The sequence below is a fragment of the Lagenorhynchus albirostris genome, chromosome 1, assembly GCF_949774975.1.
Source record: "Lagenorhynchus albirostris chromosome 1, mLagAlb1.1, whole genome shotgun sequence".
NCBI lineage: Eukaryota > Metazoa > Chordata > Mammalia > Artiodactyla > Delphinidae > Lagenorhynchus > Lagenorhynchus albirostris.
Genome location: NC_083095.1, coordinates 82,415,633 through 82,427,921, shown reverse-complemented (window position 1 = coordinate 82,427,921; position 12,289 = coordinate 82,415,633). Strand labels below are relative to the sequence as shown.

At 46.9% G+C, this 12,289-nt stretch overlaps 1 protein-coding gene across 3 annotated transcripts in view; it reads left to right on the top strand.

The window, feature by feature from the left end:
• Nucleotides 1-5,611: 5,611 nt before the first annotated feature.
• Nucleotides 5,612-12,289, top strand: part of RASGRP1 (RAS guanyl releasing protein 1) — an 87,269-nt gene continuing 80,591 nt past the window's right edge. For all 3 annotated transcript variants that reach the window (XM_060147019.1, XM_060147018.1, XM_060147017.1), the window contains exons 1-2: nt 5,612-5,741; nt 10,210-10,394. In XM_060147019.1, coding sequence (XP_060003002.1) covers nt 5,707-5,741; nt 10,210-10,394 — 220 coding nt within the window. In that variant the 5' untranslated portion in view covers nt 5,612-5,706. The remainder of the gene's footprint in view (nt 5,742-10,209; nt 10,395-12,289) is intronic.

The following is a 12,289-nucleotide window of genomic DNA, read 5'->3' as shown; positions in this document are numbered from 1 at the left end:
TTTTCGAGCTTCTACCCGTGTCTTTGTAGGTGTTAAATGATTAAGTAGTATTAGTGCTAGGGTGGTGCTCAGGTGCACAATCAGAGTTTTAAAAATAGCGGTTGCATTACTAAACTAGTTTTAGCTTTTAAATTGTTGCTGTTCTGACTGCAGCACAGCCATTTGACAAGCTCAGTGTTGGATGGTAATTAACTCAGCCCTCTTTCCAGCAGCGCTCAACCCAAGCACCCAGAGGCTCTCTTGGGAAGCGGCGTTAATTGAATCACATCTAAAGTGGAGTGAGGGACTCAAGGCGCTCATGGGGGACCCTTCAAAGTGAGAAGCCTCTCAGATTCTGCAAAGGCAATAAGATTAAGTCAGACTTGAGAACCTTGTTTATGTATTGGCAGGGGGTGGGGAGAATCAAAGTTCCTGTTTGTAGTTCAGCAAAGCACTCTGCCCTGCTTCTTCTTTACCTCTGCATCTTCCTCATCTCTGAAACACGGGCCTCGCCTTTCCTCTTCCCTCACTTTTCTTTGGCTAGTGAGCTGTTCATGTCATCCTTTACATCTTAACCCCCACCTCACTTCCTCTGAGAAGTCGGCTCCCCATCGACCAAGACTAGTGCAGGTGTCCCTTGGATGTGATTGCATAGCACTTACTAGGTTACCAAAACATTCACCTCAACCTGGCACTTAAAACATTAGTGTGTCCACAGTGGTTGCTACGTGCTAGGCATAGACCATGTCATATAGTCATTAGCAAAGTTGCATGAGGTAGGCCTTGTTTGTACCCATTTTTACAGACATGGAAACTGAGGCTTAGAAAAGTTAACTTGCTCAGGGTCACATTACTAGGAAGCATGAGGGCTGAAATTCAAAATCAGTCTAACTCCAGAGCTCACACTTTGAATTACTGTGCCATTCTGCCTCCCAAATATTTGTGAAAAACATATTGTTTGATATTTTTTGATAAACTTGAACAAAGCAGATTCACCGACAACTTAACCTTTTCTGGCCCCAGCTTCTGGTTTTTTTAAGCTATTTGGGCCAGAATCAGAAAGCAAGAAGTTCTATGCCAGAATGATTCAAAATAGGATTCATTGATGGACTAAATTCTTGCACACGATACAAAAATAAAAGTTACAAAAGGGGAAACAATGAAAAGCAAGATTCCCCCTACTCAGAGCCACCTAGTTCCCCTTTTCCAGAGATAACTACTGAGATCTATTATCCTCATGAGAGGTAGCCCTAGAGATGTATTTTGTAAACTATGATCCCAGCCTACTAATGGATCGATTTTGAGGGTCCTGACCAGCATTTGTTTTTTAATGTCATTAAAAAAAAAAAAAAGATTTGAAAGGATCATGTTTCACACAGCTTGTGTTTCAGTTTGACGTGTAACACAAATGTACATCTGAGTCACAGAGTGTAAAATGTGACGTTACACTTCTCACCACGGAGTAATATTCAAAGCTGTTGGAAGGCCACCGACCGGGCAGACCCAGAAGTTGGACATTATGAAGGCCGCTTCCACAGAGAACCTCCCACCCTTACTTCCCATGAGTCACTCTGGAACTCAGCAGCCGGACCCTGTAAAGCAGAAGTCAGATCCCCTCGCTCCTCTGTTCAAACTCTTCCAGGGACCCCCATCTCGCTGAGAGCAAAAGCCATGAGACAACATATATTTCTGTTTGTTTGTTAATATCCTAAAACAATTCCCAAATCAAATAAAACATATGGGCTCCATGATGTAAAGAAACATGACCTGTTGTGGGGAGAGGGTCCCTGAGAAGGGGCTTCAACAGAGACGAGCAGCATCCTTCAGCTGAGAACAAGAATGGATATCTTAAAATACCATTTATATGACATTCATCAAATTCCCTTTAGAGAATCCTGGGGGTACCTTAAGGAGGTAGAACGCTCTCCAGAAGAGCTGGCCCATGGACAGAGAGACTCCCAAAGAGGCGTGGGCTGCCTCCATGAGAAGATGCCGAGGACAAAGAAACATGCAGGAGTCTAACCAGAAGCCCCCAAACTACAGGTCCGGAGCAAAAGTGGCTGCTTCTCACGTGGGCAGTTTCTCTAGCTTTGGTCCAAGGTGAGCAGCACCGGGGATGTACAGTGTTCAGTGTGGGATGGCCAGTCACAATAATAAAATAATGAGGCCAATTCTCCCTGTCTCAGAAACAGAAGCAACACTCAGCAGGAGAGGAAAGGATGGTGCTACATCCCCTCCTTCCTTTTCTCTCTCCATCTCTCTTCACTCTCCCGTGGAGCTGTGTGTCCCTAAATGTGGCAGCTTTGTCCTCATTGGTCCATATGGGTGCCTTAACCGGAATACCCCATGGTGTCCCCATGAGAGCGGGGGTAACCCAACTCTGCGGTGGCAGCTCCTGGAAATCAGCGTATAACATCCTAGCATATTTGGACTTGTCTGTTTATTAGACACATAAGCTCATGTGAACAAGGCTCTTGTCTGTCATGTTCTCTGTCAGATTCTCAATGCCAAGGACAACATCTGACACTAAGTAGGCACGCAGTGAATGTATCTCAAATGGATGAAAAAATGTTAGACCACAGAGTGGAAGCTGTGGTGGCCAGTAGGTACTCCAAGCATAACCAGTCATCAGGCAGATTCTGCAAGATGGGTTTGCACCCCCTGCCTCTGGAAGGCAGCCCTGCGTGTGCCCTCTGGGGCGACTTGACAGTCTGCTATGCGTTTCGTGTAACTGTGCCTTTGTGATCTAGGTGAAAAGAGATGGCAGGCGGAAGGAAATACACAAGCAAGAGCACTGAGGCTCGTGAGGGCACAGGGCACAGCAGTTACCAGCAGTGACCAAGTCACAACCTAAGAGGTCAGGTGCCTGGGAGGGCATGGCTGGAGGCCAGGCTGGACAGGTAAGGTTAGTTGTGAAGGTGAGCAGCGTTAAGAAGTTTGTAGTTTATTCTGTAGGCAACTGGAGAATTCCTTGGCAGTTTGGAAGCAAAGAAATGACATGATCAGGTAATTCTGAAAACAACATGAAAAAAGGATCAGAGAAGAGGAGGTTCTATAGGGAGGCCATTTATGAGGCTATGACACATGTTCAGGTTCAGAGATAACTGGGGCCAAGACATGTGGCTGTGGAGATGGAGAGGAAGCCCTGGGGGACAATTCGGGGAGGCGACCAGTTGGAAATATGGTTTGGGATGTTAGATATCAAGGTTAGATATTCAGACATGGGAGTCATTTGGGTCCTGTTGAAGTCATGGAAGAAATTAAAAACACCTAATTTGAAAAAAAAACCCACCGGATTTGAGTAGTGGATCGTTTAGAAAATCTGATGAAAACAGGTGTTTTTAGTTTCAGAGGCTTCGCAGATACTCACCAAAAAGCCAAGTAAAAGGTCTGGGGATATCAGTTAAGAGTCCCTGGTTGAAAGAAGAAAGAATAACAGAGAAAGGGTCCCAAGGAATGACCTTACCCAAAGGGTGAGCAGAAGACAACAGTGGTCCCCAACCTTTCTCAACTGTTACAGAGACATTGACTACTGCCTATCAAAGAGTTTGGAGAAGCAGAAAAGAGGATAAGAGAACAAGAGAAAAGAAGGAGCACTTTGTTCCTGAGGTCAGAGGTGTCTCAGCACCATGGAGACTAACCACATGGCAGAAGATGAAGAAAGAGATGGAGCTAACTTCTCATTTTTTAGGTGTTTGGAAAAGACAAGTTGCTCAAGTAGGAACAGCCAGAAAGCCTCTTCAAAGAGCTCAGCTGGGCCCAGAAACCCAATCAGGTGCAAGTGGAATGCAGAGCTCTCAGGAAGCCCGAGCAGAAGCAGCCTCCTAGATAGAAGCAGGCCTCTTTCTTTAGAAAACTCAGCAAGACTCACAAGACTTGTTTCTTGAATGAACTAATAGCTAATCATTTCTGTACTTATTACATAGTGAACTGCAGGTGTATAGCTGCATACAACTGCCTGCAACTGTGTTCAGTAGTGTGTGTATACACCCAGTAGCCTATCTATCTAAACACATTTACATATATTTATGCATTTATATAAAGGTACGTGTTTATCCATTTGGCATGTATACATATGCATATACAGTGTAATTCTGGAAGAGTGTCATAATTTAATATTTATTAAATATCCAAATGTTCCTTCTGTGTGTATGGCTGTGACTGAGGACTTGGTTCTATTACACAATGTTCATGAGGATTCTCTGGAGAAATTTCTTACTGCTCAGGATCAAAAGAGTTGATCTTCTCTTGAGCAATTTTTTTTTTTTGTCTTGCATGTGACAGAGATTGAATTTTAGACAAGGCTTCCCTTTTGAACATGACTGCTAGAAATCCAGGAGACAAATCTTTGGTCCCACTTGTAGCAAGTGTTTTGGACTCCATGGGATGCATTAATAACAAAATTCATTTCTGGCTGCATTTCATGTACTTTAATTTTCACTTTTCATTTCATTTCATACACTTCTTTTTGTGAGTTACACATCTTTGTAAGCTATCTTGAACTATTTGTTGTGTTTAGGATAAGGTGGCACATACATATGAGGCTTTAAGGTCCAGAACATTATGGCTGGGAAAGGACTTATTAATGTGACTAGAGTTAGGGCATGTGACACTGATAATGGGTATGTTATTAGGACAACCCCACAGCGATTACAGGGAGTCAGCCGGATCTCAGCCCAGGTCGTGGTTCTCTCTGTTGTATACTAGTTGTGTGATGGGAAGCATATTATTCTCTAACCCTTCGTTTTTTTCATCTTTAAAACAGTGACCTCTTGGTATTTGGGGGAGACGGCGTACATGAGGAACGTACAGAAAGCACTTAGCACAAGGCACTTAGTCAACATTAGCTATTGCTGTCATCACTATCTTTTCGGCAAGCAGGGGTAGGCAGCCATTTCTGACCAGATCTGCCGTCAGAAAGTCCTCCCCAGCCCTGACCCCCTCTCTGCCATATCCACAGACGCCAGGCAGCTGTGTCCCGCCTGACCTGCAGCGCACCTGCAGACTCGCTGCCTCCCGCAGGGTGCCGAGCACGTATCTCCAGACCAGTCTTGTTAATTGCTACCAAGAAGACACCCAAAGGCACAGGCTAAGGCGGACCCACAACCGTGTATTCGTTCTTTACCCCACCCCCAACTCTACGCTCTGATATATACCAGAGAGGCCTGCGAGGGGACGAGGGGTCTTCGGGAAACTGGACTGAAATTCTGGAAGGTGGGGGCGGGGAGGGGGCGTTGCCCCGAGAGCCACCAGGTGAAGCCGGTTTCCCCCGGCTCCCAACCCCTCTCCTGGCGCTGGTTTGGTGATGTCGAGGGCACCTGGAGCCTCCCCGCCCTTCCAGCTCCGCTTCCGACTTCAGCCTCGGGCCGGGAGAAGCAGCCGCCAGGGGTAAAAGACGAGATTGGAGGAAGGCGCAGGCCTCCGGGGACTACCGAGTAATGGGGGCAGTTTTCGGGGAAGAGCTGAACAGCGCCACACATTTCCTCGGCGATAACATCAGCGCTTGTCAGGTGGTTGGAGCGGGCGTGTGTGCGCGCGCGCGCGCAAGGAGGAGGACGAGGGGCGCGCTCACACAAAGTTTGTGCCTGCGGGTTCGCCGCGATCGGGCGTCCTGGGAGAGGAGGCCGGGGCGGAGGGGCCCGGCAGGGGGTGGTGGCGATGCGCCACACCCCGCCGAGCCTGTCCCGCCGCGCTGGGTGAGGTGGCTCCTGGAGCGCGGCCGCGGCCATGGGCACCCTGGGCAAAGCGAGAGAAGCTCCGCGGTGAGTAGGGGCGCCCGTTTCCTTTCTTGGGGCGGGGGCCACAGCGCGCGCGGCCCCAGGACCTCGCCGGGATGGGAAGTGGGGTGGGGGCCAGCACGGCGCTGCCTCCTCCGGGAAGTTGCGGGCCCGGGGTGCGGACGGCGGCAGCCGGTCGGGATCTCGGCCGAAGTCGGGGGAGACGGGCTCGAGGGACGGACGAACCCGGAGCGCCCTGCGCGTCTCGCCCGATGGACTGGGGAGGGAGCCGGGTTGTGCGGACGCGCGGCCAGAGTTGGCCCGGCGAGCCCCGGAATCGCGCTTAGCGACCTGGTCCCCCGGCGCCGGGCCCCTGAAACTCCCACTCACGGACTTTACGCGCCCCCTGCATCTGCCGCAGCTCCTGCAGCGCCACCTGGCGGCCCGTCCTGCCCTGCGGACGTGGGGCCGGACCCAGAAGGCCCACAAACTAACTGCCTTTGCCAGGAGTGCACAGGGGTCAGTGAGCCACATAACCACCTGGGTGGAAACCTGCACTCCCCTCCACCCACCGTGATCCTAGAGACATGTTTTAGGAGTGTCTTGGGGGTGACAGAAGATGAAGGAAAAGTGACCGTGAGTGAAAAAGCTATTGGCAGGAGAAGGAGGCCTGGAGGGGCCGGGCAACTTTGAGTTTGTCCCCCAAAGGGCCAGAACTAGACAACTGCCTGGCGACAGCCTGGGCTCAGCATAGGGCCGGGAAAGCTGTGCTCTTTCCACCTCCATCCATGCAGACTCTGTTGCTCCTGGCCGTGCCCAGTCGAGGCAGGAAGTGTTGCCCTGCTGGACCTTACGGATCTAAAAGTTCTTGGTCCTTTATGCCCTCCCCCACCCCGTCCTGCACCGTGAAGGTCCAGCGCTTTGCCTTGCACCGGACTGAGAGGAGGAGCTTAAGTACATTCAACTGAGTCTGTATTATGGGAATGGGGAGAGGACAGGACTGGAAGAAATCCTCACTAGAAGTCAATCAAAGCCATCTTCCACTGCAAAGAAAGTTGTGGAAGCTTCCGTTCGTTCTCCTTGTCCATTTCATCCCTTACTCTTCTGGGCTGAATTTCATGAAAAGTTCAACCCGAAATTGTGACCCCCACTGAGATACCTGAGGCTGGAATGGATTGCACCTGAACCACTTCAGAGTTTTGACAGTCTCCTTCGGCAAACTGGATGGGGCCTTAGCCAGTTTTAGCCTCAGGAAACACTTTCAAGTTGTTTCTCTAGGGCGCTTTTTTTTTCTTTCTTTTTTTTCTTAATACTTGAGGGAGCTGGTGAGGAGACATTTGCCTACTTTCCTTTAAAAATACATATGCCTTTGCAGACTTAGAGGCGAATGCATTCTATGTCTAAAATAAAGCATTTTATAAATCCTTATCTATAGCCATTTCACCAGAAGAGAACACTTTGAAGGTTTGTCACGTAGCAGTCAGTCAAGAGATTTTCACAGCAAAATTGCCCAGTTTCCTAGTTTATGGTGCACATAACCCCCATCTTCCGGACCTCTCAGGATGCCATTTGGGTTTTAGCAGTTTCTCTTCTCCCTGGTTTCTCCTGCCCAAGCCCTCTGAGTCTCAGCGGCCTCCCCCCGACTGCATCTCACCCTCCCTTCCCCGTCCCCTAAATACTCCCTTCAAGTTCATTCTTTCTGCTTGTATTGTACCAGTCCCTCCTAGTTCTGATAAAAAGCATCTACCTCTGAGAATCACCTCCTGCGCCAAAGTAGTTTCCCCTACAGGTGACACTAGGAAACATTGCCAGAATTAGAGCCAGGGCAGTTTTTGGAGTCCTGAATTGTTGATGCTACCAACTGAGGGAGAAAATAGAATTTTTCCTGGACTGGCCAGATGAGAGACAGAGGTAGACACCCACATCCCGGCCCCAGTGGGAAGAGCTGTGTGTGGAGACAGCCTCCAGTTGCCGGGGCCTCTTCTCTTGGGGCTAAGGAGAAGTAATATGGAAGGCCTAAGAGAAAAAGAGGCTTCTAACAAGAAGGACTTTGTTTTCATCTTTCCCAAGTCTGCCTTGGGTAGAGGTCTTAATGGTGAAGAGGCAACAGCTAAGGCCAAAAGCTGACTTATCCCAACACTGCACAATAAGTGCCAGGTTTAGAGAGACATCACTGCTTCTGCGGAGGGAAGGGAGCATGGCATGGACACAGGAGGCTTGGCTTCTGCCTGGCTCTGCACTGGTGCCCAGTCACATTGCCCTTCCGAGCCCAGACCCCCACATGTATGGGTGAAGGGCTTGGAGAATGACCATGGAGGGGCCATCCAGCTCTGGGATCTGAGGACTTTGGGGGACCTGAAAAAGAAGTAGGACCCAAGATTCAGCCTTTATGTTATCAGCTATGCTTTTGGAGGTTTTTACTTTTGTCTTAAGTTGAATTGAACCTTTCAGTTCCTCTTGCTAATTCTGATGTAGTGGAAGGTGCATAGTCCCAGGCACAGTAAATATTTATTAAACCAAACCAGAGAGGTGCCAAGTACAAATCCCAGATCAAGTACATATGAGTTCTACAACCTTGTCTATGTCATTCAGCCTCTTTTAGACTCAGTTTCAGCATCGTGAAATGGAGATAACATCTCTCTGGGCTGTAAGCTTTGAAGACCATGTAAATCCCCAGCCCAGAGCCTGCCCTATCAAAGGTACTCAATTCAGAGTGGCCATTATTTTCTTTCATTTTCAGATGCTGATCTGATCTTGGGGCTATCACAGGGCCTGGGTAAAAATCAGTAATGACCAGAAACTTGATCAAGTCCTGTAACACCAACCTGATCTTTCAGAAATCACTGCCTTGGGTTAGCAGATTCCCAAGCGCCAGTTTCTGATTGGATTTCACTGAGCCCATCCTAGGTTGGAACAGGTGGCGGCAGCCAATGCCAGACCAGCATTCTGGAGCTCCTTTGAAAGGGAACTCGAAGGTCAGTGTGTTCCCTTCACGAGTCTGGCTTTGTACTGAGTGGTCCCACTGTCTTTTTAACAGGGTGGTTTCCCAAAATCCATGTGTGCCCCAGCATTTTATTTTGATCTGAGTACTTCTTCAGTCCCTTCTGGGTGAGGTTACATCTTATCAAGAAGCTTTCCTCAACACTCCACCTAGAACTGGTTTTCCCTCCTCTGAGAACATCACACTTTTTGCCCTTGACACTCACAGGACAGTTATTTAAGATTTATAGAGTTATCTTTTCTTGGTCTGGTTCTGATTCTCCAACTAGATTTTTGTATTAAGGAACTTCCAGATCACCTTCATACTACAACAACTAACACATAATGAGTATGTTTTACAGTTTGCAAAGTACTTTCACAGACCATCTCACTGGTCCTCTCTGGCCTGTCACACATGTGTTGCTCATAGGCTAAGTACTTATTGATTAATTAATGCCATCATGTGTTTATCAAATATATAGTGGTTAGTTAAAGTTATGGATCTCCGATATATTTCTTTTCTTCATCTCCTCTTTGGTAATAAACATGAAATAGCCAAAGCCACAGTAAGGAGAGGAGAATATACTCAAAGGAGTTATCAGCAACAACACGTATCACTAGTAAACCTTCAAAGATGATAGATATGTCTCTGTATGTTATGTTTATTTTTTTAATGGAAGGAAAAATAAAATGCTTAATTAACCTACTGATATCATTTTGCAAACAACTTGACTTATACTGTTGAGGTCACGACCAAAGATAAAGCTAAGTGAAAGTGGAGGAAAGTGACCTCTTGGGCTCTAAAGCCACTTTCAGATTCAGACTTGTCTTTTTGTATTCACTTCTGGAATAAAGCTCTCATAATCAGTAAGGACTTGATAGAATAATGTTGAATGATAAAAATGACTCAGAATGATTATCAGTAATGAAAAACAGAATCTTAGAACCAACCAAGATTTGTGAAAAAGGGCTAGATTAACATCTAAACACCACCGCCATAACCCTCACCCCCTGCACACGGGTCCTCGGTCTTTGCCTTCTCCCCCAAAATCCTTAAAGATGTTTCTGAGGCCACCTGACTTTCTACAGTAACTCTGATGTTGCTCAAGACAAACGAATTTAGCTGAAGATGAGACCAAACTTAAATAATTCTTAAGACCCAAGTCAGTGGTCTCAGGGCTAAAATAAAAATGTATTGCTAGGAGCTAAAAACTGCCAAGAATAGTCTTGCGTCTGCCTCTTCCTTTCAGGAGCTGGAGAAAGCAGGCCAAAGCAATCCTAACCCCAGGCTGAGGAGCCCTGTTTGCAACCTGAAGTCTCACCTTGCTATTAGTGTGAGAGATGTCTCTTTAACAGCTAACCAGTCCGTTTGGTGCCCTTACCAAGTGGGAGGGGTATGTCTTATCAGTCCAACTCCCGGGATTAATTGTCGTATCTCTACTCCTTTCCTCTTCAATCTGCCTGCAGAGCGCAGAGCTGTCAGTGTGGTCGTCCTCTGGCTGCTCTACTCTCCCTGCCTTTTCTCTTTCCCCAGGAAACCTTCTCATGGCTGCAGAGCAGCCCCTAAAGCAAGACTAGAGGGGAAGCCCTCCAGCAGCCCCCTCCCCTCCCATTCCAGCCTGGCCCAGATCACCCAGTTCCGAATGATGGTGTCTCTGGGACATTTAGCCAAAGGAGCCAGCCTGGACGATCTCATCGACAGCTGTGTTCAATCTTTCGGTGAGTTGGCGAACTGCCCACATGCATAAAAATCACTCTCTTACTTTGTTCTTCCTTAAAAAGTGCGTTATAGAATAGCAACCTAGATTGCATTTGGGGTTTAAAAATAGCTCTTGAGCCTTTGAAATGTTGGAGACTGTGCAGTGCCTATGGCACATGACTATGTGGGTGTAATAGGTCGTGATGAGAAGCGCGATTTAAAGCAAGAAAAGTTACTGAGGAGAGTTTGCATTTCCAATTTTCTCACGATGGAGGTTTTTCTTGTGATGAAAAATATGATAAAATGCAGTGGTACATCTGGTGCTTTTCTGTCCTTGTGTTCGTGGGGCACACGAAGACTAGGTTACGTGAGCAAACGCTGTTATCAAATAGAAATTCGAAAGCCTTTGGATCATTTGGAAAATAAAGTCTTAATAATTCCCCTCACAATCTTGAGGGTGGTTGTGGAGCAATAGGAAAGGACCAGGCAAAGCCAGATGTCTGTGCCTGAAAGGTACTGGCAAATGAGCAGTGTGATTGAGGATTGAGGATCTATAAAATGAGCAGACAGACACAGGGGCAGGGAGTTATCTAGGCGTGCACTCTGTCATCACCCGTACTCACAGTGAGGGATGAGCAACTTAGCGCAGCTGACAAGCAATTATCAACAAAGATGCCCTTTTTTTTTTAAATTTTGTAGGCACTGTCTTTCTTTTGATTGTTATATGTGAAGTAGTGATTGAAAAGTACTAAGTGTTTGTTCCCGTTCCCAAAAAGAAATGATGGAAGATTCATAGAGTTTCAATATCACCGGTCCCCCTCCTTGCCCCTTTAGAAACCCCTCCATCTCCCACCGGAAGCAGATGAGCATGTGTGTCTCAGCACAGAAGCACCACCAGCCGGCCCTGCCCTGGTGCCTCCCAGGGAGTATAGGGGAGGCTTGGTCAGATCCCAGGTAGCACAACATGCCGGGCTGTTAGAGCTCAGAGCTAGGGATTATTCATTGGCTGGACCTGTTTAGTGCTCAGTCAAACCTTATTTGTAGAATTCAGAAAAAACTGACATTTTGGAGATTCTCATTTAGTACAATTTAGCAAAACATTGAATAGTTTTTGGGGGGATATATGTATATGTATAGCTGATTCACTTTGTTATACAGCAGAAGTTAACACACCACTGTAAAACAATTATACTCCAATAAAGATGTTAAAAAAAAAAGAATAGTTTTGGTGATTCCACCATTTGGTTTAAAGCAGCGGTTCTCAAATGTTCTGCGAAATCACACAGAGGTTTTTTGTAAAACAGATTGCTGGGCCCCACCCGCAGGCTGGCTGCTCTAGCAGGTCTGGGGTAGGGCCCGAGAATTTACATTTCTGTCATTTTCCCGGGTGATGCTGCTGCAGCTGCTCCGAGAACCTCACTTTGAGAATCACTGCTTTCTTGTTTATTATCGATTTTTTTTAACTTGGAAAAGAGGGAGTATTTTTACTAGTTTAGCATTAAATTTTAATTAAATTTCTATTTAGTTACACTTTAGTCTTTCAGCTGGGATGAATTTGGGAGCAGACTGAATGGTTTTCTATTTCAAAATAATCTCTGTGGAAAATATCCATGCAAGGAGATAAGCTAGAAGATGGGGGGATGGGTGGAAGCATGGCTGTAACGAGCCATTATTCATTATGCACTTTACTTTCACCTGGTTCCCGACTTGATAAGCTGCAAAGTTCCTCATACAGTCGTGATAGTCTTATTTACTGGTCTTTAGCAGGGCACTGTGACTATTTCATGAATAAGCATTTTTATTCTCTTTCCATTTCACTGTTGAGAAAACAAGGTCCAACAATAGTTTTATCATGCCATCTTTCTTCCTCCCCTGCCAGTCATTTAGCTGCCCACTCAGTTCAAGGCTGTTGCCC